Consider the following 27,442-nt stretch of genomic DNA (forward strand, 5'->3'; position numbering starts at 1 on the left):
TTTTCCATTAAAATTCCAGTTTCTGTTAGTTACTGGAGCTTTTTATTTCAACAATAATGATACAATAGTCCTAATTTTCTATGTGATTTGGAAAATGGAGAGATATATGAAATATTTTTGTTCCAGTCTGTTATAATTCCTCCAGAGAGTCAATTCAGAAAGGCTTGATTGTTTCTCTAGTTCTAGGGGAAAATCATAGATGTAGTTGGGTTTCCAGGTCAGCCCACAAAAACCTATTTAACCCATAACAACATATGTGAGGAATGGCACCGATAGTACTATTCAGAATCGAATCAACATTTATAATACTTTGCCTGGAAAAATGCATGCCAGAATCAGTTAAAAATGGCAGTTTGAACACATTAGTCTATCTCTTCTCCCTTCTCAACTCCTCTAAAAGACAGTAGAGGGGAAAAAATAAATGTATTAACCCGCAAGGAAGAAGAGAAAAGGGAGAGCTAATGAGAGTAGCTTTCCACAAAATTTTCAAAGACAGTCAGGAGATGAAGAAGTAAAAGGAAGTTATCACCCAAATGTCCAGGGGGAATAAAGGTGAGGGAGGAGCTAATGAGGCCCACAGAATCCCTGCGAGATGAGCTCTTGGAGGGCACTTACCCTGAAAGATGGGGGAGGGGACAGAACCACTGGACCTTCTCCATTATCCCGCACAGCCAAGCGACCACCCCACAGGGAGAGGAGACGCTTTACTCTCTGGAAGAACGGAGCCACAAACGCTCCAAACTGAGAGATATGAGGCACGGAAGGCTGAGATGGGGCATAAGGGAAAGGCTCGATGCTCACCTCTAGGACCTTCTGTCTCCTTCCCCCACCCCTCTACACAGAACGCTAGCACCATGTGTAAAACTTCCTAGGCAGGAGAGCAGAGAAGCCTTTTCTGGAGAAACCGCATAGTCATCCCCTGTCTCCCCAGAAAATAAGATTTCCACGTTCTGACAACCAAGACATTAGTTCACAGCAAAATTATATATAAAGGAGCCAGAAAGCTCTGCCCAGGTTTCAGACATACTTTTGAATGCCTTACTCTGAAACACAAAGGGACAGTTAAGGATCACCAGCATCTGAGGAAAGCCTCAGACACAGACCAAAACAAACAGAAAAACAAGGGACTTAAGAAAGCAAGGCAGAGAGCAAATGAAACAAATGCACACAAAAAAAAGAAAGAAGGGCTTCCCTGGTGGCGCAGTGGCTGAGTGTCCGCCTGCCGATGCAGGGGACGCGGGTTCGTGCCCCGGTCTGGGGGGATCCCACATGCCGCGGAGCGGCTGGGCCCGTGAGCCATGGCCGCTGAGCCTGCGCGTCCGGAGCCTGTGCTCTGCAACGGGAGAGGCCACAGCGGTGAGAGGCCCGCGTACCGCAAAAAAAAAAAAAAAAAAAAAAAAGAAGGACGAAGACAGGAGATGTTAGAAAACAGGTCTACCTCAGGCAAGAAGGGAGGCAAGTCCCAGGACCACAGGTGGCCCAGCCCCAGGGAGCTCCAGGAGGAAGGGGGAACATGATAGGTTAAGTACACCTTTTAAAAGCGGGTATTATTCGCTCTAGGAAAAAACAAATTTGTAAGGAAATGTAATCATAGTACATCACTTGTGAACATTTATTTAATCATATATTGGAAACAATTGTTTTCACAAAACTGCGACAATAAGTACAACAGAAGAATGGAGAACTGATGTACTGGGAGTGAGGAGGCAGCAGGCCCTCACCACCACGATGGGAAATCAAGAGAGGATTTGAAAAATGACGGACATCAATAAATCAACAGCCATATAAACACGTTATTTAAAACCATGCAAGTAGGACCTCCCTGGTGGCGCAGTGGTTAAGAGTCCGCCTGCCAATGCAGGGGACATGGGTTCGAGCCCTGGTCCAGGAAGATCCCACATGCCACGGAGCAGCTAAGCCCATGCACTACAACTACTGAGCCTGTGCTCTAGAGCCCGCCAGCCACAACTACTGAGCCCGCGTGCCACAACTACTGAAGCCCGCGTGCCTAGAGCCTGTGCTCTGCAACAAGAGAAGCCACCGCAATGAGAAGCCCGTGCACTGCAACGAAGAGTAGCCCCTGCTCACCACAGCTAGAGAAAGCCCACATGCAGCAACGAAGACCCAACACAGCCAAAAAATAAACAAATAAATTTATTTTTTTAAAAAAAAGCTCTTATATTTTTCTGTTCCCTAAAATAAAACATGAAAACATACTAGAAATAATACCAATAACATTTATTTTGATTTGCTGCAGATAAAGCCAAATAACTGTTTAAAACTTTATTGAGCTATAATTCACTTACCATACAATTCACCCATTCAGAGTGTATATAATTCAGCACTTTCTAGTAAATTCAGAACTGTGCAATCATATTTAATTTTAGAACATTTTTATCCCGCCTAAAAGAAACCCCATACTAGCTGTCATCCCCAGTATCCACCAGCCACATACCCCCAGTAGCCCTAAGCAACCACTAATCCTCCTGTCTTTATAGATATGCCCATTCTGGACATCTCGTATAAAGAGGATCATATAATATACGGCCTTTTAGGACTGGCTTATTTCACTTAACAGATTCTCAAGCTTTATTCACATTGTAGCATATGTTGATACTTCCTTCCTTTTTATGGCTGAGTAACAACATTCCTTCGTGGATGCCGTGGCATCGTCCACCGCTGCGTAGAGCCACAGATGCAGAAAACAAGCTTACGGTCACGATAAGCAGGGGGTGGGAGATAAACTGGGAGACTGGGAATGACACATACGCACTACTATATATAAAGCAGATAACTAATAAGGACCAACTGTATAGCACAGGGAACTCTACTCAATACTCTGTAATGGCCTATATGGGAAAAGAATCTAAAAAAAGAGTGGATAGATGTGTATGTATAACTGAATCACTTTGCTGTACACCTGAAACTAATACAACATTGTAAATCAACTATACTCCAATAAAAATTCTTAAAATTTTCATATGTTTGTAATCAAATTCATCATACAGAGTATTTTTGTATGATGTGCATAAAAAAATATTCCTTTGTATATATATACCACATTTTGTTTAGCCATTCACCACTGAGGGACATTTGGGTTACTTCCACTTTACGGCTATTATGAATAATGCTGCTATGGACATTCATGTACTACTCTTTGTGTGGATACATGCTTCCATCTCTCGTGGGTTTATACCTAAGAGGAGAATTGCTAGGTCATACAGTTAACTCTACGTTTAACATTTTGAGGAACTGCCAGACTGTCTTCCAAAGATGCTGCATCACTTCACCTTCCCACTACCAGCATATGAGGGGTCCAACTTCTCCACATCCTTGCCAGCACTTGCTATTACCTGACTTTTTCATTATAGCCACCCTAGTGGGTGTAAAGTATTATCTCATTGTGGTTTTGATCTGCATTCCCCTGATGGCAAATGAAGTTAATCATTGTTCTGTGCTTACTGGCCATTTGCATATCTTCTTTGGAGAAATGTCTATTCAGATGCTTTGCCCATTCTTTAATTAGGTTGTCTTTTTATGATTGAGTTTTAAGAGTTCTTTATATACTCTGGATACCAGTCCCTTATTAACAGCCATTCTGTGGATTGTCATCGAAGTTTTTAACTTTGATGTGGTCCAATTTTTTCTTTTGTCATTGGCGTATTTGGTATTGTACCTAAGAAGCCACTGCCTAACCCAAGGTCATGAATATTTACTCCCATGTTTTCTTCTAAGAGCTTTATAATTTTAGTTCTTATATTTAGATCTAGGATACCGTTTGAGTTAACTTTTATGTGTGGTATGAGGTTGGGGTCCAACTTCATTCTATTGCATGTGGATATCCAAATGCACCGTTTGTTCAAAGACTATTCTTTTTTTTAAAAAACAGATTTTTTTTTTATAGATTTACTTTTATTTGAATACATTGTTTTTTGTGCTTTTTTTTTGGCTGCATTGGGTCTTCGTTGCAGTGCGTGGGCTTTTCTCTAGTTGCGGCGAGTGGGGGCTACTCTTCGTTGTGGTGCGTGGGCTTCTCATTGCAGTGGCTTCTCTTGTTGCTGAGCACAGGCTCTAGAGCGCAGGCTCAGGAGCTGTGGCACACGGGCTTAGCTGCTCTGCAGCATGTAGGATCTGCCCAGATCAGGGATGGAACCCATGTCCCCTGCATTGGAGGCGGATTCTTAACCACTGCGCCACCAGGGAAGTCCCTTCAAAGACTATTCTTTTCCCCACTGAATTGTTTTGGCACCCTTATCAAAAATCCAAGTAATTTTTAAAGCATTTGGTTTTATAGCCTCATATTCCCTGGCTTTCTGAATTTGTAACCCACAGTTACTGACTCCTACCTCTCAGGTTTCCATGGTTCATAGCCACAGATGCTTGAGATGGAAAAAAGGCTGGGGCAACCCTGTATGTAACTTACTTAGCCTCACTGAGTCAGGATTTTTCAAACTCCCTCCCCAATACATAGAGAGCACATGAAAGAAGTGCAGTCAACCCCTCTTACGTGTGTTTCAGCCCCTCCCTTACTGATAGATATACAAAGTGGATTCACAAGGCTTGGGTTTACTCTTCCTACAGCTTCCTCTCTAGCTCCCACAAGAATTCTTAGTGAAGAAATATCTATTTCTGCTCTAACGCCTGCTTTACTACCCTTTTTTTTTTAGTTCTCAGATCTCCAGTCTTCCAAATTATACCCAAAAGGAGTCATCTGCAATTTTCATACTATATTTGAAGCATACAAAAGATAAATCCACTATATTGTCCACACCTATAGTATAAAATCGCCACAAGATGACCCACTGTCCATAGGTAACTATTTTTTCTCTGTCCCCTTTGCACATTGCCCACTCACTCCTCAACCAACTCTGAACCACCCAACAGTTCTGGCTCCATTATTCTACTGAAACACCTCAGGCCCGGGTCTCAAGATGCCCGTGTCTAATGGACATCTGTCACGACTCATCCTTCTAGACTTCTTGAAGCAGCAAGTGACGCTGCATATTCTCACCTTCCTGAAACACCCGTTTCTTGGCATCTTTGAGGCACCTCCTTTGTTTTACGCCATATTCAGCCAGCTCCTCTACCCAAACATTAAATGCTAACATCCCTCAAGACTCGGTTCCAAGCTTTCTTTTTTTTAAAATTAATTAATTAATCAATTTATTTATTTTTGGCTGTGCTGGGTCTTCGTTCCTCTGCGCAGGCTTTCTCTGGTTGCGGTGAGCAGGGCCTACTCTTCGTTGTGGTACGCGGGCTTCTCATTGCGGTGGCCTCTCTTGTTGTGGAGCACGGGCTTCAGTAGCTGTCGCACGCAGGCTCAGTAGTTGTGGCTCACAGGCGCAGTTGCTCCGCAGCATGTGGGATCCTCCCGGACCAGGGCTTGAACCTGTGTCCCCTGCATTGGCAGGTGGATTCCTAACCACTGCGCCACCAGGGAAGTCCCAAGCTTTCTTTTCTTCTCACTCCATGTGCTCCCCACCCAAGAATTTCATTCTATTTTCAAGGCTTCAATGACCTAAGAGTTATCCCTGGAATTCCTTTTCCCTTACACTCAATATCTAATCTATCTCCGAGACTTATATATGTGATCCACCAGTTCATGAACCTGTCCGTTTTTCTCTATGTCCACTGCCTGTACCCTAGTATAGGCTGTTAACATCTTCATTCACTCCATGAACATTTAGCACACTGGGGAAGCAATGAAGAATGAAGCAGACGTGCTCTCACCTGAGTTAGTGTAGCGGGCTCCTGGTATCTGCACCCGCTCCTCCTTCATTTTGTTCTGCTCCGTACAGTCAGAGTGATGTTTTCAAAATGCACGTACGCTAGAGTATACAATTCTTATTGCAGCCTAAAGGCCCCTTTACCTACCTCTCCAGCCTAACCTTCCACCTCGGTGCTCCAGTCCCACCAGCACTCCTTCTGTACCTGAAATGCTCCCAGGCTCGCTCCCACCGTGCAGCCCTTTTTTGCACCTGCAACTGCCTGGGTCACGCTTCCCTAGCCATTAACCGGCTTACACCCCACCTTCTCTCCTCATTCGCTAAATCTCAGCTCAAGCACCGTTTCCTCAGGAAAGCCTCTCTTAACTGCACCCCACTATACACATTCACATGATGTTCTTGCTGTACTTAATTTACATTTTATTAGTGGATTACATGCCTATTGTCCATTTCCTCCACTGGCCAAGTGTCTACCTCACAGAGAGCAGAGAATGTATCTGACTGTGCTCACCACTCTATCCTGTCCACTGGCCACAGAAGGAGCTCAATAAATATACATACACACAGAGGGGGAAAAATTGCTTCTGGCAGAAAATGTTGAATTTTTGTTTACTTTACCACACACACACACACACACACACACACACACACACACACTCCTTTTGTTTTTAAACAAAAGAAATTGTACTTTGTAATACCCTGCCTCTAATCCAGAGCACCACTACCTACCCAAGCAACTGAGGAACCTCCTTGTTTTTATCACTACCGATTACCAGCACCTCCTCCTCCTCAAACAATATTCTCCTTCTCTCACATCTCACACAGGGCCTAGAGAACTGGGTGGTTTAAGTGGGTAGGAATTACCCTTTTTTTTAACCATCCCAAGAGTACCTGAATTAAAAAAAACAAAAACAAAACTATTTAATCCAAATGAATGGAAAGATCTTAAACACCTCTCATTATTTTACTGTTAAAATGATGTAGATCTAGCCTCCCTCTTGGGTCTCATTTCCCAAAGGAAAAACTTGGTTCTTCTCGGGAAGAGAAGAGAGGAAACAGATCTTTTGTGCTTCCTCTAACCACCCCCCACACCCTGACCCCTTCCTGTAATATTTTCAAGTTGGTTTTTTACTACAAGAAAGGTGTCTTGACATCTTTATAATAAAGATCTGAATTAATTTCAGTATAGTGTTTTCTATTTAAATATCTTTTATCTATGAAATAGGTTTGTCAAATCTCAGTTGCAGGTTTCCATCTCCCATTTTCTAAGGTCTCATGCTTCCAGATATGAGCTTTCAATTCCGTGAGTGTGCCCCATGGTTCAATATAACTGTAAACATTTGCCAATGAGTCCGTAAAACGCCAGGGCTTTGGAGTCTGACATATTTGGGTTCTGAATTCCAGCTATGCCCGTTACTAGCTGCGTAGTTTGGGACAAGTTATATGACCTCTCTGAGTGAGACTCAGTTTCCTCATAATAACTGTACCTCAACAAAGTTGATTTGTGATTTTAAAACATGTTAAAAGTAAAGCACTTAGTAAAATGTAAGTATTTCAATAAAGAGAAATACTGTCAACATGAGATAACAATACTCATCAGATAATCACAAAATGCAATTTGGGACAAAAAAATTCAACACCTTCCAGAGCTGAATCACAACAGCTGCTAACAACAACAATGAACAAGTACAGTAATTCAATGTTCCTTTCTACTTGTTGTCAACAGTGGATAACAAATAAGGTATGAAATGAAGGAAAAGCAGAATGGAAGGAAGAAAATGTAAAAAGCACAGAAGATTCACAAAAAATAGTGAGTCAATACTTGCAAAGTAGGCTATTACTTGCAGAGCTTTCCCAAACTAGGCCATGCTAAATTGGGGCAAAAGCGATGCTCTCCCTTATCATTTATTCTATTAGGACAACTAACTGCTCTTCCCTTTCCATGACCTGTGACCACACCCCCACCCCTGCTCCCACAATCCCCTCCTCCTCAGCCTGCCCCGCAGCCTCACCCTCCAGATCACCCTCTCTATCCTTTTGCAAGGGCCTGGATCAAACGCCGTCTCCTCCCAGCCCTTCTCTAATTCTCCCAGACTGTTATTAATCTCTCCCTCTCCTGAATTCCTTATCACCCCCTCACCAAGCACTCTGGTTGTCTATGTCCATGTCGTCTCCCTTGCTTGGCTGTACGTGTCTTGAGGGCAGGGTACGCTCTCACTCAAATTCTCTCCTCCCACAGAACTCCGTGCACGGCCTTGCACACAGTGACTATTCAATGATATTTCTAAAAGGAAAGAGTTGCGTTCTAGATATTGTGATCAAAGATGAAAAGCACCCAACTTCTGCAGTGGCAATTACAATATTTACCAGAATAATAACACAGGGAAGAGTGGAGGGAAATCAGGGTGTATGAATAAAACCCAAGTGCACCTGACTACTGAAGTTACAGATAACCCACCTCTGCTTACTAAAATCAGAAAATGTACAGCTAGAGGCTACCACTGAAAAAGTCAGCCTAACTCCGCCTCACTGTCCTTGCTCTCTAAGGATTTGATTACTTTTTCCACGTTCTGATTCAGTGTTGCCTCGTGCCTCCACTCCAGGGCTGGAGCTAAGGCCTGTGATTTGGAAGGGATGATAAATCCATTCACTGAATAAAGTCACACTGTTTTCTCAGCACAGTTCTAAAATATTTCAAAGGCCATGATATTTCACTAGGCTTGGCCATTTGGGTTAAAATTTATTAGTCGAAACAGAAAACTTTCTCATCAGACCCCATATGTTCCATTAGGTGTGATATATAGTGTCTCCCAATGTCTAATTATTAACTAGAAGTGTAAGTAAATCACTACCAGTATTAGGCTCTGATGTGTGAAGACGGAGTGGGAATTAGGCAATTCGACTGCTAAAGAACTTCTTTTTTGCCAATTTGCTTTTCTTTTCTTTTTCCTACACATAGAAAGAATTGTACAAGGACTAAGTGACTGCATTAAGCCACTCTTCCTTAATCTATACCAAAAGTAACAATGTGCCAGGAGTGCTATTGTTTAGAACTTCCAACAGCCCCCATTTCCAGTATTCTGTCCCTTGGTCACCAGGCAGATGTCCTGGTGTCTGTGTATATATATTTATTCTATCTATAAAAAAGGTGAGGAGAGGGCTTATATATCCTTTGGGACACCAGCTCAATCACTGACTATTTCTGGGCATTCTTTGGCAATGATTCTTTTAATGACACCATACAGCATACCGTTTGTACTGAAAGAATAAAGAGGGAGTCATTCAGAACTAGAGGAGATCTTACTAAAAAGGATTCACAAGTAAGAAACCGAAAGGGCAGTACTAACTTGTATTCTGTAATTAGGTCCTTTAAGGATTAAAAGCCCAGCTGAAACAAACCTCAACCTCTCCTTCCGGGATTCAGACTCCAATAATTCCTCAGCCCCACCAGGAGCGATAACCCATGGATCCTGCCACCTTCTCAGCACGCCTCCTCCTCTCCTCACACGCTCCCTTCTCTCCTTACTCAGGTGCACGTGATTCCACAGTCCATCAGGATAGTCACTCCTGGTCAACATCCTCGACTCCCCTGCACGCTGTCCCTTTGTCATACAGATTCACAATCCCGTGAGGATTGATGTGTCTTGGAATCCAGAACTTTTTCGATTTGGGGGAAGGTGATACAGTGTATATACCCCATAAACGTCCCAGTGAAGCCTGGGGCAGCAACCCGAAGTCAAACACATTAATATATTTATGCAGCAAAATACATGAACATTTCCACTAAGTGGAACAAATAAAGCCTTATAGGTTTCTATAGCTTCAGAACCATTCAGTTCAGATGTTGCCACCACAATGTTCTACCAAACTTACCAAAACAAACAAAACAAAACACTATGAGTTTCCAGAACTCTTTGAATTTCAGAATTGCAGATAAGGGATCATGTACCTGTACTTCCTTGGCAAAACCCCAAACCATGTTAAATCTCAGTACCTGCATCCATGCGGCTGAGGTGACTGGAGAACAAGACAAGGAGTGAACTGGTCTCACTCACTTTAACATCATTTCCACCAGCCTCACGTGGGTCTTCAGCGCTCCCGATAACTCCACTCGGTTCCCCACCTACTCACTCTCCCGCTCGCTTAGGTGACTCTGCCACACCTCCTCTTTTCTCAAACCTCCAGCCCCTGCACTCCGCTAAGAACCTCCACATGCCCCTACCCCACAGCTACTTGCAAGGGCAGCTACACACCTGCCTTCCCTCCAATACCTATGGACGAACTGTCCATCAGACCAACCCCTCTCGACTGTGTACTCACCAGCAATTCTGACCTCATTCCTGAAACATGCATGTTGTCCTCTACTGGATCATTTCCATCAGGAAACAAACAGCATACAAAGGACGTCTACCTTAGAACCAAACAAAAGACTCGCTCCTGACCCTCTGCGACCCCATTTGTTCCCTTTAGTGCAAGCCGCCTTGAGACTGTCTATACTCACTGTCTCCAACTCTTCTCCCTCTGTTCTCGCCTGAACCCACTTCATCACTCTACCAAAACAGTTTTTGTGAAGGTCACCAATGGCTTCCACGGTGCTAAAACGAATGGTCAGGACTTCCCTGACGGTCCAGTGCTTACGACTTCGCCTTCCAATGCAGGGGGTGCGGGTTCGATCCCTGGTCGGGGGGCTAAGATCCCACATGCCCCTCGGCCAAAAAACCAAAAACATAAAACAGAAGCAATATTGTAACAAATTCAATAAAGACTTTAAAAATGGTCCACATCAAAAACAAAAAAAAAAATTTTTAATAAATAAATAAATAAAACGAATGGTCAATTCTCACTCCTTATCTTACTTGATCTATCTGCAACATTTAACATAGTATGTCACTCTCTTCTTTAAAAAAAAAACAACTTTATTCAGATACAATTCACGTACCATACAATTCACCAATTCAAACTGTACGATTCAGGGCTTCCCTGGTGGCGCAGTGGTTATGAGTCCGCCTGCCGATGCAGGGGACATGGGTTTGTGCCCCGGTCTGGGAAGATCCCACATGCCGCGGAGGGGCTGGGCCCGTGAGCCATGGCCGCTGAGCCTGTGCGTCCGGAGCCTGTGCTCCGCAACGGGAGAGGCCACGGCAGTGAGAGGCCCACGTACCGCAAAAAAAAAAAAAAAAAAATTGTACGATTCAATAGTTTTGTATATTCACCGAGTTGTGCAACCATCACCACAATCAATTTTAGAATATTTTTATCACTCCCAAAAGAAACCCATTACTCATTAGCTGTTACTCCCCATTTCACCCCCAACACCCCCAGCCCTAAACAACCACTAATCCACTTTCTGTTTCTATAAATGTGCCTATTCAGAGCATTTCATAAATCATATAATATATGGTGGTCTTTTGTGAATCCCTTGCTTCACTTAACTTATCACAGTGCTTTCAAGGTTTATCCAGGTTGTAACAAGGATCAGTACTTTATCCTCTTTATGGCCGAATAATATTCTATTATATGGATATACCACATTTTGTTTATCCATTTATCAGTTGACAGCCATTTGGGTTGTTTCCTTTGTGGCTATTACGAATAATGCTGCAAATATTCAGGTACAAGTTCTGTGTGGACATATAATTTTATTTCTTTTGGGTATATACCTAAGAGTAGAATTGCTAGGTCATATGGTAACTCTACATTTAATGATCTGAGCAACTACCAAACTATATGCCATAGAGGCTGCACCAATTTATATTCCCGCCAGCAACGTATGAGGGTTCCAAATTCTCCATACCCTCCCAAAGCTTATGATCTGTCTTTTTTTCTGTTTTGGTGTTTGTTGGGTTTTTTTCTTTCTGGCCGTGCTGTGCAGCACTCGGGATCTTAGCTCCTAGACCAGGGATGGAACCCATGCCCCCTGTAGTGGAAGCATGGAGCCCTAACCACTGGACCATCACGGAATTCCCTCATCTGTCTTTTTTGATTATAGCTATCCTAGTAGTCAGTGAAAAGTAGTATTCACTGTTGTTCTGGTTTGCATTTCCCTAAAGACTAATGACAGTGAGCATCTTTTCCTTACTGGTGACTTAAATATCTTCTTTGGAAAAATGTTTATTCAGATAATTTGCCATTTTTCAGTAGGCTATTTACTTTTATTATTGAGTGTAAGAGTTCTTTATATATTCTAGATACCAGTCCTTTATCAAATACATGATTTGCAAATATTTTCTCCCATTCTGTGGGTCTTTTCACACTCCTGATGGTAACTTTTACAGCTCAAAAGTTTTCAATTTCAATGAAGTCCAATGTATCTGTTTTTCATTTTGTCACTTGTGCTTTTGTTGTCATATTTAAGAAACTATTTCCTAACCAAAGGTCATGAAGATTTATTCCTGTGTTTTCCTCTAAAAGTTTTATAGTTTTAGCTCTTGTATTTACGTATATGATCTACTTCAAGTTAATCTTTGTGTAGGTATGAGGGAGGGCTCTAACTTCATTCTTCTGCATGTGGATATCCAGTTGTCCTAGCGTTGTTCACTCTAAAGACTTCTCTCCCCATCGAACTATCTTGGCACCCCTGTCAAAAATCAATTGACCATAAACGTAAAGGTTTACTTCTGGATTCTCAATTGTATTCTATTGATCTATATGCCTAACCTTATACCAGTACCACAACATCTTTATTACTGTAGCTCTGCGGTAAGTTTTGAAATTAATGAGTCCTCCAACTTTGATCTTTTTCAAGACTGTTTCAGCTATTCTGGGTCCTTTGCATTTCCATATGAATTTTAGGATCAGCTCATCAATTTCTGCAGAAAGGCAGCTGGGATTTTGATAGAGATTATGTTGAATCTGTAGATCAATTAGGGGAGTACTGTCATCTTAACAATATGAAGTCTTCTAATCCATGAACATGGGATGGCTTTCCATTTATTTAGGTCTTTTAAAATTTCCTTCAGCAATGTTTATAGCTTTCCGCATACAAGTCTTTTACCTTCTTGGTTAAATTTATTCTCAGGTATTTTACTCTTTTGGATGCTATCATAAATGGAACAGCTTTCTTAGTTTCCTTTTCAGATTGCTTACTGCTGGTGTATAGAAACACAACTGATTTTTGTGTGTTCATCTTGTATCCTACAACTCTGCTGAATTTATTTATTAGAGCTAGCAGCTTTCTGGTGGCTTCTTTGGGATTCTATATATATAGGATCATGCCATCTGCAAATAAGAGATAGTTTTACTTCTTTTCCAATTTGGATGCCTTTTATTTCTTTATCTTGTCTAACTGCCCTGGCTAGAACCTCCACTACAAAGTTGAATATTAGTGGCAAGAGTGGACATCCTTGCCTTATTCCTAATCTTAGGGGAAAGGTTTCTGTCTTACCACTGAATAGGATGTTAGCTATGGGTTTTCACAGATATTCTTCACTAGGTAAGGAAGTTCTCTTCTATCCCTAGTTTGTTGAGTGTTTTTTTTTAAATCATGAAAGGATGTCAAATATTTTTCTGCATCTATTGAGATGATCATGTAGTTCTGGTCCTTATCTATCAATATGGTATATTACATTAATTGATTTTTTTATACCTTTATTGGAGTATAATTGCTTTACAATGTTGTTAGTTTCTGCTGCACAACAAAGTGAATCAGCTATATGTATACATACATACATTAACTGATTTTTAAATTTTTATTTATTTTTGGCTGTGTTGGGTCTTCGTTGCTGCACACAGGCTTTCTCTAGCTGTGGCGAGCGGGGGCCACTCTTCCTTGCGGTAAGCGGGCTTCTCATTGCAGTGGCTTCTTTTGTTGCGGAGCACAGGCTCTAGGTGCACGGGCTCAGTAGCTGTGGCTCGCAGGCTCTAGAGCGCAGGCTCAGCAGTTGTGGTGCATGGGCTTAGTTGCTCTGCAGCATGTGGGATCTTCCCGGACCAAGGATCAAACCCGTGTCCCCTGCATTGGCAGGCAGATTCTTAACCACTGCGCCACCAGGGAAGTCCCACATTGATCTTTGATGCTAAAACAATCTTGCGTTCCTTAGCTAAATCCCACTTAGTCATGGTATATAATCTTTTTTATGTGTTGCTGGACTGAGTTTGCTAGTAGATTGTTGACTTTTACATCTATATTCGTTAGCGATATTGGTCTGCAATCTTCTTTCTTTATGATGTTTTTGCCTGGTTTTGGTATCAGGATGATACTGGATTCCCTCCTTCTTGAAACACTTTGATATGGAACCTGGGAAATCACTCTTCCTTTATTCTCTCTCACCTTCTCAAACACCTTTGCTGGGTCCTCTCTCTCCCCAGCCTCTAAATGTTGGAATGCCCCAGGATTCAGGCTTTGAATCTCTTCCCTTTTTCTCTCTACCTTCAGTCCCTAGGTGATCTCATCCAGTCTCACAGTATTAAATACAATCTGATGGCTCTAAGACTCACACCTTCTGTTCAGACCTCTCCACGAACTCCAAAATTATGTCCATAACTACCTCTTCAACAACTCCCTATGAATGCTTCAGAGGTATCTTAAACTTAATGTAACTGATTTAGAATCAAAATAATTAAAGCCAACACAGTCCATGGGGGGAAAAAAAACTAGTATAACCAAAGCTGAGTTCCAGATTTCTCCTCCAAACTAGCTTCTCTCACTGTTTTTCCCCATCTCAGTAAACAGCAACTTCATCCATCCAATTGCTCAGACCAAAAACCTTAAAGTCCTGGACACCTCTCTTCCCACACTCCACACACAATCTATCAACCAATCCTGTCAGTTGAACTTTCAGCATAAATTCAGAGTCCAACCACTTCTCAAAGCATCCTAGCTCCAGCTACCACCATCCCTTACCCAGACTACCATGAGAGTCTCCTATTTCCTGTTTGCCACCCTGCCTCCTTAGAGTGTATTCTCAACACAGTCCTCAGAGTGATTCTTTAAAAATACTAGTCCAATCTTGTCACTCCTCTGTTCAAAACCCTCTAGTGGCTCCCCATCTCAATCACAGCGAAAGCCAAAGCCTTTACAGTGGCCTACAAGGTCCTTCAGGACCTGGCCTCCCATTACCTCTCTGACTTCCTCTCCTATCCCACTCTTTCTTACCTACTCACCCCAGTGGCACTGGCCTCCCCGATGTTCCTGGAACATGCCAGCCTCTGCAATGTCTCAGAGACTTGGCACTTGCCATTCCCTTTGTCCCCAACACTCTTCCCCCCAACACCTACATGGTTCTGTTGCTCGCTGCCCTCCCGGCTCTGCTCAACTATCACCGTATCCCCAGGCCACCCTATGTGAAAACAGTAACCATCCCATCCCTACCCTAGACCCCCTTCTTTCATCGTTTCCCACTGCAGGGTCACACTATCATCCTGTCTCTAAGCTAGAATGAATGCTCATGAGGGCAGGACCTGGCTTTGTTCCAGCCCCTAAAAGAGCTCCAAGAGACCTTTCTGTGATGCTGGGAATGCTCAGTGTTTGCACTGCCCACTACAGTAGCCACTAGCACATGTGGCTGCAGCACTTGAAATGTGGCTAGCATGACTGACAAACTGAATTTTCAACTTTATTTTAATGAATTAACTACAATTTAAATAGCTACACGTGGCTAGCGGCTACTGCATTAGGCAGCACAGCCTAGAACAACAATTACTCAATAATATACAGTAGATACTCACATATTTGCTGAATCAATTAATGGAAGAAAGAAATCTGAAGGCTTTTCTTCTCCGTAACTTTTTATTACAGAAAACTTCAAAAATACACAAAAGTTGGCTACAGCAAAATGAACCCTCAAATACCCATCACCAACCTGAATATGCTCTTCTTTTTTTCCTTTTTTTTCGGGGGGGAGAAGGAAGGATTTATTATTACTTGCAGCAAGTAAGGAGAAGACCAGGGATCTTTCCCAAAGCAGTGTCTCCCTGAATGCTCTTCTTCTTCTTCTTTTTAAATATTTACTTATTTATTTTGGCTGTGCCAGGCCTCAGTTGCAGTGTGCGGACTGCTTAGTTGCGGCCTGCAGACTCTTAGTTGCGGCATGCAGGATCTAGTTTGCCGACCAGGGATCGAACCCAGGCCCCCTGCATTGGGAGCTCGGAGTCTTACCCACTGGACCACCAGGGAAGTCCCCTGAATGCTCTTCTAATCTGAAATAGGTTTCAGTGGATACCGGCATCTCAATACTGGCTTCTAACAATGACTATATGCCTGGAAAATAGTGAATTTATACTATTATCCAGAGTTTATATCTAACAGCATCTCTTAGAGTCTTTTACAGGTTATTGAGACATGACTTTAGGAATTAGATTAGGTGTCTGTTGAGGGAAAAACCTGTGTGCTAACGAATGTCTGAGGCACGTTTGTGAGAAGACAACACTAGGCAACTACATGTACGTTTTTATATCAATGACCTGATTGCTCTCTTGCACCATTTATTTTCTCCACTTAAATTTTACCAAAGTCATACTTTTCAAGAGGAGCTGTGTGACTATACAAAATTGAGGAGAGGGCTTCCCTGGTGGCGCAGTGGTTGAGGGTCCACCTGCCGATGCAGGGGACACGGGTTCGTGCCCCGGTCCGGGAAGATCCCACATGCCGCGGAGCGGCTGGGCCCGTGAGCCATGGCCGCTGAGCCTGCGCGTCCGGAGCCTGTGCTCCGCAACGGGAGAGGCCACAACAGTGAGAGGCCCGCGTACCACAAAACAAACAAACAAACAAAAAAAAAAACCCCAAAATTGAGGAGAATCTTGCTCTTGTTAGATGACACAAATTCCTTGGGCAGGGGGTTTCTCTTATTAGTCTTTGTAAACCTAGCATCTGGTACAGCAGTTGTTAAGTGAATGAAGTTCATAATTGCACAAAAGTGGTAACACGTGAATTGTCAGAATGCAAACAGATACACTGGATCTCCAATTTCCTAAACAGATACAAATCTGAAAAGGAAACACTCAAGTGGATTTTTAAGTGTGTCAGATCAAAAGGCGGCAGAATACGCTAGAAAGAAAATCAAACTGGGAACAAGAGCACATGGGTTTCAATGTCCTAAATGGGGTGATCGTATCCTAGTCACTTACTTCCTCTAGGCCCTAGTTTGTAAAAAGTCAGTTTGGCATTGATGATTTTCAAAGACGCTATCTAACTTTACAGCAATTAGGTTCTATTCTAGATCTACAATACACACACATATTTTAAGATGCTTATTAACTTCCCCTTTCTATGCTAAGTCAATTAAGTCCCTATAATTTACGTTAAAGGAGCTATACATTGAATATAATTTCACAAGGAGACATCATGCCCACTTTAGTAAACACGTAGTGTTCCCCATTTCTAAAGTGGTAAATTCTTTACTTGGGTCTACTAAAATACTGCTAGAGTGCTGTGTTTAATTTACACTCAGCCAGCTGATATTGGGCTTATTAGTAGTACAGAGAAGGCAATTTTGGCCACACATTTCCCTAGTAAACTGCCAAGGTACCCCTTGTGTTCGAAAAGTTTCTTCGAGAGTTCTAAGCCAATTCTTATCTCTTTCCTAGCTGGCTCCATCAAATGAACTAATTAGGCTTTGTTCCAAGGTTTTTTTACCTTTGTCTAAACGAAGTGGTAGTACTGAAGTTAGGCTCCAGTGTTTTTTGTTTTGTTTTTTTATTTTGTTTTGTTTTGTTGCGGTACGCGGGCCTCTCACTGTTGTGGCCTCTCCCGTTGTGGCGCACAGGCTCCGGACGCGCAGGCTCAGCGGCAATGGCTCACGGGCCTAGCCGCTCCGCGGCATGTGGGGTCTTCCTGGACCAGGGCACGAACCCATGTCCCCTGCATCGGCAGGCGGACTCTCAACCACTGCGCCACCAGGGAAGCCCTCCGGTGTTTTTTATTTTTATTTTTTTATTTTTTATTTTTATTTTTGCTTTATAACAAATTTAATCAGTTATACATATACATATGTTCCCATATCCCCTCCCTTTTGCGTCTCCCTCCCACGCACCCTATCCCACCCCTCAGGCGGTCACAAAGCACCGAGCTGATCTCCCTGTGCTATGCGGCTGCTTCCCACTAGCTATCTACCTTACGTTTGGTAGTGTATATATGTCCATGCCCCTCTTTCACTTTGTCACAGCTTACCCTTCCCCCTCCCCATATCCTCAAGTCCATTCTCTAGTAGGTCTGTGTCTTTATTCCTGTCTTACCCCTACGTTCTTCATGACATTTTTTTTTCTTAAATTCCATATATATGTGTCAGCATACAGTATTTGTCTTTCTCTTTCTGACAATGGAATATTACTCAGCCATAAAAAGAAATGAAATTGAGCTCCGGTGTTTTTTAAAGCAAGGAAACTGAAAGAAATCAGGGCCAGTCGTGTGTGCCTTCCCCTGACGCTGCCGTGTGATGAAATTTCTCGACCTTGAATTTAAAGTGTGGCTTTTGGGCTCCTGTTCTGTGCAGCCTGCACAACAGTGAGCCCACGCTGGCAATCCAATGCCATCCAATGCCATCCAATGCCATCCAATGCCGATGCTGATACTGTACTGGGTCTAAACACTGACAGATCAACAACAGCAGCACAGGAACTAGAATGCATCTCAAATAAAATTCTTACACATGGTCAAAAAATAATCTTGTAATTATTAAAACTGAGGTTTAATTGGACATTGATATTGGTTTGGAGTTTGTTTGTTTAACACCTTTATTATGTCTTAAGAAATCTAACTGATTAACTCTCTTCTATAACTTTTTTTTTTTTTGGCTGCATTGGGTCTTCGTTGCTGCACGCGGGCTTTCTCTAGTTGCGGCGAGCGGGGGCTACTCTTCATTGCGGTGCACAGGCTTCTCATTGTGATGGCTTCTCTTGTTGTGGAGCACGGGCTCTAGATGTGCGGGCTTCAGTAGTTGTGGCTCGTGGGCTCAAGGCGCACAGGCTCAGTAGTTGTGGCGCACAGGCTTAGTTGCTCTGTGGCATGTGGGATCTTCCCGGACCAGGGATCGAACCTGTGTCCCCTGCATTGGCAGGAGGATTCTTAACCACTGCGCCAACAGGGAAGTCCCTCTCTCCTATAACTTTAACTGTGATTTCAATCTTCAAATTTGTGTACTTCACATTCACGTCCTCTCTAAAGTCACCATAAAGGTCTATATGTAATAAATGTTATCAAAATTTTAAGAAACATCATCCACATCTCAAATAACAGCAACATTTCAAAGTCAACCTAAAAATGAAATACTGCTCTGAACAGAAGGGATCTGTTTTCCAACAACAAATTAAAAGGAGGAGGTTTAAATCAAACTTTAAAGCATACTCTTAGCCATCAACTGAACCACTGGAAAGATACATGCCAACAAGAACACAGTATTGCCTTAACCGTAGGAATGGCTTCACACATCCCTTATTCACACTACGATCTAAATGCATACAATTAAAGCCACGACATCAGCCGTCCGTATTAATCACTCACCAATTTAATGAAACCAGCTTGTCACAAAGCTTGCCTCTTCTCTATTTCTTAACATTATTGACTTTTAATAGTTCACTGAATTAGTAATTACTTGTTTATGGCACTATCAAATGTCTTGGACACAAAAGTCCAGCGTGTGGCATGGTCAGTTACAGACATGTACTGATGGCAAATGAAAGGAGAGATTTAACCCATCAAAGTGGTCATCTAAAGAACAGAACCTATTATGCCTTTCTCCAGACGCTCCTGGTTAAATTCAAAGTGACAGGACAAACCAGATCAAAACTAAACAGAGCTAGAAGCAACATACAAAATCCTAATGAACCCTCAGAAATCCACGTACCAATCTGTCAATATCTAAGCTCAATTAGTCCTTTCAGAACAAAATACCTCATGAAGTGACAAGAAACTAGTTTGAGGTCTTGGCTATGAAAAGAATAAAGCCAGTCACTTTACTACACAGCATATTATTGCTAAGTGCAGTCATATCTCAACATGGAGATCTTGGGAGGATTAAATAAAGACGTGAGTCAAGTACCTGTCTACTCAGTCCAGGAACTGGCACATAACTAGTGTTCAGTAAACGTTAGTCCTTCCTCGATTCTTTAAGAACTCAGGCCTATCAAGTAAAAAATCAATGGATGGTTTAAAAAAAGCAAATCAAAACAAACAAAAACTTTAAATGGAGATATATAGACAACACATCTTAAAAGCACTTAATGTTAAAAAAGTAGCAAACGGGATCGTGAAAATGAAAAATAAATACTGAAAACATTTCTGAATGGCTCATCCTTCATGGTCATTTGCAACCTTCATATTTTGTGAAATCATCTTCAGGGATGAGCTCTGACGAGAGCTAAGCCAGATGCAAACTGATTCCATCAGGGGGTGAGACTTGGCAACGTTTGCAGCCAGTGAACAGTTTCCCTCCTGAAACCGTCACCACCGGGCACACTTCGGGCTTTCAGCAACTCCAGTTTCCAAACAAACCAGTAACACAACTAGAAGGCTAATTTTTTCATTAGAATTGTTAAGAAACCAGGAGTTTAATAAATTATTTGCCTTCAAAGGGAAAAAAATTACTTTCTAACACACATAATATTTCTTCTGGTTCTAAGAAAATGAAGCTTAGCTATTTACGAACTGAAAGCTGTAATACTATAGTGAAGTCTTTTTATGGCTCACGAATGAAATGTTTAAGAAATAAAGGTATGTGAAGAACAGGACTTGACCTAAGCAGTCTTGAGGTCAAGTACTAGTGCTGCCATTTACTATATGACTTGCAGGAAGTTACTTAACGTCTCAGGGACTCAGGTTCTTGTGTGGTTCTTTTCAGCTCAAAAGCGGTATGATTACTTACAATATCTGATACTCCTCAGTGCCCCCTCTCTCTATGTATATGCTTACACACACATACACATATACATGTAACTTTATTAAATAATGCAGACATATTTTTTAAGTTGTAGTAACTTAAGGCCCATTGTGAAACAAAGAGAGTGTGTATGTGTTGGGTGTTCTGACCCTGAATACCATTCTCAATGGTGAGGGCATTTACAAAGCCTTGTGACACCTGAATTAACCAAGTAAGCCTTTAAACCCTTACAATGAAACATTAAAATTCAATGTGGCTATCATCTCTTCCTTACAAAACATGGACCCAAAGAGTCTGGCTTCAAGTATGGTTTAAAAAAAAAAAAAGGCAGATGTATTATATTCACCACCCAGCTCTTCCCTACGACCACATAAAAAAACACAAATGAAAACTCACAGGCCCATTGTAATACATTGTACCACTTCTGAATGCAACACTTAGCTCAGGCTTACTACCCTGACAAATAAAGGAAAGCACTTTATGAAGCCAATTTAATTGGGAGGTGACAGAAAACATACAGCCATTTTCTTTAGCCTTATCATTGAACTGGCTTCAGTTCCAATCTCTGGCAAATCCCACTCAACAGAAGAAATTAACCAGGTCAGCAGAACAGGTGCTACGTTGTGTCTGTCAAGGGCCTGGCATCACCACAATTACTTGCACACAATGAAGCAGTAATCTTTACAGATCATCTCTCCCAAGAAGCATATTGGGGAGGGGGAGAAAAACTGAAGGGAGGAAGGCAGGGTCGGGGCAGGGGGGATGGTAGTGGGAAGAAGAGGAATAGGAGGCAAAGAGAAAAGGCAAGAAAAGAAAATGAATGTGCAGCTGCCTTGCGGCTCAGCAGATGTCGGGATGTGATGTACGAGGCTAGGATAAGCTGTCGTAGCCTGCTGCCAAAGAGTGGTAAGTGATTAAAGCCTGCACACTTCTAAGCACCATATTTAGAATCTGCAGGGTTTCGAGACTTGCACCCATTCCTTGCTGTGCTGCCAGATGTTGGCAACTGGTTCAGTTCCTACTGACTGTGCATGGATGACAGCAGTTGGTACGGCAGCAAAGCAATCTGGAGTGCTTCCGGAGATGCTGTACATTAACAAGTGTCACCCATCATTCACCTTTACAGAAGGCTGAAACAACTCCAATTTGCTGCCACTTCCCTCTTGGGAAACAGCCAAGATAAAGTTGCACCTGGCAGCCCCATTTGTTTCACTCAGGTGTTTCAGCTGTCTTGCTGACCTCTATTAGTTTAAGTTTTAATTTAGATTAACCCCAGCACCCCAATTAACCAGCAAGGGGAAAAGCTAAGATGTGACTAGTCATAACTGAAATCAGAATTTATCAAAGTTAAAATTATTAATTGGGATAGAGGGCCAATCAAGTAATGCTATTTCTTTTTCAGCAGACCTCCAGGCCAAAAAAAAATATATATATATGTAAATATATATATCTTTCAGACTAAGGATTGCCAGTAGAAGCAACTTCCCCCCCAGTAATTTCAGTTTATTTTATTATAAGCCTATTTATGATGCACTTTCCATTGAACAATGTACACTTCAATTAATGAAGACTGGAATATTTTTGATTGTCTCCCATGATCTCACACAATTATACAGCATTAATATCCCATATCAGGTACTTCCTTAGACACTCTAGCACAAAACAGAATCCCCTACTCTTCTGACAAATGGATATAATAAGAGAAGAAAAGGAAAAAAAGAATTAGGACCTCTGACTAGGAACAGCTGGGGCCACATCCATCCTCTTTCCTATACCCTCTCATCATTACTTTTGAGACTTAACAGCAATAATTTTATTGAACATCACAGAGTGAATAGCAAGATTAATAAAAAGTCTCTCTTTTTTTTTTTAGGGCAAAACCAGAGGCATCCCCAATATAGAATCACTTGTCCTACTTGCTTCACAGTGTAATTTTCCTAAGTTCCTTCCTTCGTATTCCATATACTACATAGTACTGTCATCATAGCTAAACCTCCAACAAGCACCTGCAAATTCTTCAGCAAAAGTTAACACTAAAAATTCAGCAGAGGAAAAAAAATTCATCTTGATAAAATAATGGCTCAATCAAAACTGGTTTATCACTGCTGAGCAGCATCCTCAACTCTCCAGAGCTAGAGAGGGTACATCCTAAAGCACATTTCATAAAGAAGTATGACTTATCAAGAGACCCAGGATTACAGGAAATTATTTTAGTTCTTTAGAACAGCCCGGATGTTTAGCCTACCTTAACGGTCACCACCATCATCAAAAAGAGCAGCACAACAGCAGATCACAGCGTCAGGGAAAGAACGGGGGAAGTGTTTGTGAAGAGATATTGAGAATGGGACTAGATTTCAACCTCTAGCAATTCCTTCTGTCTTCAAAGCACTACACTATTATTATAATCAACAGTAGCAGACAACCTCAATAAATATAAATACTTAACTGATGTGAACATGCACACATACACAAAATTTTTAAGAGAATAGACTTAATAGGTTAATAGAACCAGAAGTGCAATTCAAGAATTCTGGGATCCCGGCCCTTCAGCTCCATTTCCTTATCTAATAGTAACAGGACAAGAAAACAACCAAACAAACAAACAAAATCCTCCATTAACATCATCAAAGGCTGCTGAGAGAGAATAAACCACCTGATGCAAAGAAGTTGAAACTGTTTTACATATAATTCACACTCTGAAACAACTAACAACGTAGCTGTAGCTATATTCATTTCAAAAGGAAAAATATAAAAGTAAAGCACTAAATCCAGAACTACACAGTAAGTCGATTCTGCACACTAGAGTTCTAACTCCCTATCTGACTCGATCCTTCCAAAGTAAGTTACCTTTTGGTCAGAGAATTCTATCAGCTGTTGTAAAATGCTAAAGCCTGATTTATAACAAAAGAAAAGAGTGTAAAAATCATACCTGGTGGTAAAAGTCATCATCATCAAAGATTTCTTCATCCAGATCCTTCAGGTGGGCACTGGCAGGGGCTTGAGGAAGGATCTCCTATATCAATGAGAAGGAGTAAATCCCAATGAGGTTACCAAAGTAATGCAGCTACTATAAATAATGTGTATAACAGTCAAAGCACTATTTTCCTTAAGATATAAAGAGCTCTTCAAATTAAAGAACAAGGACTTCCCTAGTGGTGCAGTGGTTAAGAATCCACCTGCCAATGCAGGGGACATGGGTTCAAGCCCTGGTCTGGGAAGATCCCACATGCCACAGAGCAACTAAGCCAGTGCACCACAACTACTGAGCCTGCGCTCTAGAGCCCGCGAACCACAACTACTGAGCCCTCATGCCACAACTGCTGAAGCCCACGTGCCTAGAACCCGTGCTCCACAACAAGAGAAGCCACTGCAATGAGAAGCCCACACACCGCAACTAAGAGCAGTCCCCACTCGCCACAACTAGAGAAAGCCTGCGCACAGCAATGAAGACCCAATGCAACCAAAAGTAAATAAATAAATTAATTTAAAAAAATTGAAGAACAAAAACAATGCAATTGAAAAATAGGCAAAACATTAATAGGCACTTGACAGAAAAAAAACACAAGCAGTCAACAGTTATACAAAAATATGTTTAATCTAATTCTAATTAAATACCTGCAAATTAAAATGAGAAGACACCGTTTTTCACCTCTAAAACTGGCAATCTTCAGTAGGAAAACACAGCTGGTGGGATTGGAAATTAATGCAGCCTTTTTGAGGCAATTTTACAACATCTATCAGGATTTAAAATGCATATTCTCTTTGATTTAACACTTCCACTTCTAGAAGTCTATCCACATGTTCACACAAATACAAAAATAAAAATGCTCAGGAATGTTTCCTATAGCACTGTTTCTAAAACTAGAGACAACATAAATATCCACTGTTCAAATAAATTATAGTACACATCCATACAATGGAATACTCTAGCCATTAGGAAAAATGAGGTAGATCTCCATGTAATGACATGGAAAAGTATCTAGAATAATTTAGAAAGTTGTAAGATTTTTACATATAGTTTATAACAAAAGGGAGGGGATATGGGAACATATGTATATGTGTAACTGATTAAATTTGTTATAAAGCAGAAAAAAATAAAATTAAACTTTAAAAATAAATAAATTAATTAAAAAAAACATTTTATATATTTATACACACACACGTATATATATCCAACCCATTTAGTTAAAAAAAGACAACCATATTTTTATAAGTGCATACGTGTTATATGCGTGTGTGTGTGTGTGTATACATATTTATATATACAAATAGAAAATACCTGAAAGTGTGTTACAACTATGAACATTGGTTAAACCTGAGGAGTGGAGTTTTTAGACTAGGGGGAATTTTACTTTTCATTTTAAATTCTTCTGAACTTGGGCTTCCCTGGTGGTGCAGTGGTTAAGAATCCGCCTGCCAATGCAAGGGACAAGGGTTCAAGCCCTGATCCGGGAAGATCCCACATGCCGCGGAGCATCTAAGCCTGTGTGCCACAACTACTGAGCCTGCGCTCTAGAGCCCCCGAGCCACAACTACTGAGCTTGCATGCTACAACTACTGAAGCCCGTGCGCCTAGAGCCCGTGCTCTGCAGCAAGAGAAGCCACTGCAATGAGAAGACCCTGCAGTGCAACGAGGAGTAGCCCCCGCTCGCTGCGACTGGAGAGGGCCCACGCGCAGCAACGAAGACCCAACCAGCCAAAAATAAATAAATAAAATTAATGAAATTTATAAATTCTTCTGAACTTAAGAAATATATTAAGTATATATTCCTACTATAAATAAGAGAGTTTCCTTTAGACAGAAGAATCTGCCTATTTCAATTCTGGATCCTCTTCTGGAGCGTCTAAACATCCAAAGGAAAGCCTAAAGTACACGCTTGCTTCGATACTGGCATTTCTAAAGAAAAAGCTTTAAAACTGAATTTTAAAAATTGGATTACAGGGCTCCCCTGGTGGCACAGTGGTTAAGAATCCGCCTGCCAACGCAGGGGACACGAGTTCGAGCCCTGGTCCGGGAAGATCCCACATGCCGCGGAGCAACTAAGCCCGTGAGCCACAACTAATGAGCCTGCACTCTAGAGCCCATGAGCCACAACTACTGAAGCCCGCATTCCTAGAGCCTATGCTCCACAACAAGAGAAGCCACCACAATGAGAAGCCCACGCACTGCAACGAAGAGTAGCCCCCGATCGTCGCAACTAGAGAAAGCCTGTGCACAGCAACAAAAACCCAACACAGCCAAAAATAAATTTTAAAAATAAATAAATTTATTTAAAAAAATTGGATTACAAATGCTTCCATGACCAGACTCAGGTCAAACTCAAAATTAAGAGAAGGCTACGGGGCTTCCCTGCTGGCGCAGTGGTTGAGAATCTGCCTGCTAATGCAGGGGACACGGGTTCAAGCCCTGGTCTGGGAGGATCCCACATGCCGCGGAGCAACTAGGCCTGTGAGCCACAACTACTGAGCCTGCGTGTCTAGAGCCTGTGCTCCGCAACAAGAGAGGCCGCGATAGTGAGAAGCCCGTGCACCGCGATGAAGAGTCGCCCCCGCTTGCCACAACTAGAGAAAACCCTCGCACAGAAACGAAGACCCAACACAGCAAAAATAAATAAATTAATTAATAAACTCCTACCCCCAACATCTAAAAAAAAAAAAGAGAAGGCTACACACAATAATAGCTTCATCTTTTAAAAACTTTCCCCTCCCACATATTCTCAGTTTCTCAACAATCTAGGAAAGTAGTGCTTTTTTCCCTTTCTTTCACTGACTTCTTATACCCAGAGGAATATCTACAAGGAGATAAGATTTTCCAGTTAATTAGCCTCCTAGAAACTGCTCCCATAATCATCATGCATCACAGTTCTTACCGGCTGTCCTGGCAAACTCTCTGGGACAGGCTGGGCTGCCGGCTCAGGTTTGCCAAGAACTCGGTAGATAGAGCGCTTGGTCTGTGTCCTTCGAAGTAATCTTTCTTTGTCCATCAGAATATGATCAATCTGAGTCAAGATTGAACGTTCAAAGGCACCAAAACCCTGCAACAACGTTAAGCAGTGTCAGATAACATGGAAAGTCTCTGCTGAAAGCAGCTACGTTGGTTTTCCTATTTTTCTGTGTCAGCAGAGAAACAGACAATCCTCCTTCCAGGAGGGACTTTCTGTTAAAGACTGAGTTTGTGAATGGCTCTAACTGTTCTCAGAAAAAAAAAAAAAATTAGTCCCTAAGCAGGTCTTATTAGTTTCCTATACCCAGAGATTAACTTCTGCTCCTTTAATAATAATTGTTTTAAAGTCCATTTCTTTAAAGTATTTTGTATTTTCAATACTTACAAGACCACAACTTCTAGAATAAAATACTTTTTCTAATAAAGTTGAAATCCCATGCCTGAATGGTATAAACCCCAATGGATTAGGGTTAGGGTTAGCATTAGGGTTCAGTAAATTTTTCTACAGAAATGACTGATTACTATGACACTGAGGCATCATCCATATAAGGGAGCTGTACTTCCAATTTCTCACAGCTGCTTCAGGTTGCCATGACCTGCCTTACACACATGAGTGCACACACTTGCCTTCCCCAGTTTTCCAGAAGCCAGCTTGGTCTTATCATGCCACTTCTGGAGCGTACGGTTCCTGTAGACGGTGAAGTCGGCGAAGCGCTTCGCTATGAAGCTGGGGTAGTCCTCAGTCTCCAGCTTCCTCTTTGCTGGGGCCCTCCTCTGCTGCTGCTGCTGCTTCTCTTCTACGAGCTCTTCATCTTCACTGGAAATCTCCTCCTCACTGGAAAACCAGTAAGAACACTGAGTCCAATGTAAATAAACGTTACCTAAATAAATACTTAGGCACGGGACTTCCCTGGTGGCGCAGTGGTTAAGAATCCGCCTGCCAATGCAGGGGACACGGGTTC

General features: G+C 41.9%; 1 protein-coding gene across 3 annotated transcripts in view; it reads right to left on the reverse strand.

The window, feature by feature from the left end:
• AATF (apoptosis antagonizing transcription factor) overlaps positions 1–27,442 on the reverse strand; it is a gene marked incomplete at its 5' end in the record, with an annotated part of 104,600 nt that overhangs the window by 37,678 nt on the left and 39,480 nt on the right. For all 3 annotated transcript variants that reach the window (XM_079725398.1, XM_079725397.1, XM_079725396.1), the window contains 3 exons: positions 23,466–23,549; positions 26,407–26,571; positions 27,108–27,315. In XM_079725398.1, the coding sequence (XP_079581524.1) occupies positions 23,466–23,549; positions 26,407–26,571; positions 27,108–27,315 (457 nt within the window). The remainder of the gene's footprint in view (positions 1–23,465; positions 23,550–26,406; positions 26,572–27,107; positions 27,316–27,442) is intronic.

This window comes from Hyperoodon ampullatus (genome assembly GCF_949752795.1).
Source record: "Hyperoodon ampullatus genome assembly, chromosome: 19".
Taxonomy (NCBI): Eukaryota; Metazoa; Chordata; class Mammalia; order Artiodactyla; family Ziphiidae; genus Hyperoodon; species Hyperoodon ampullatus.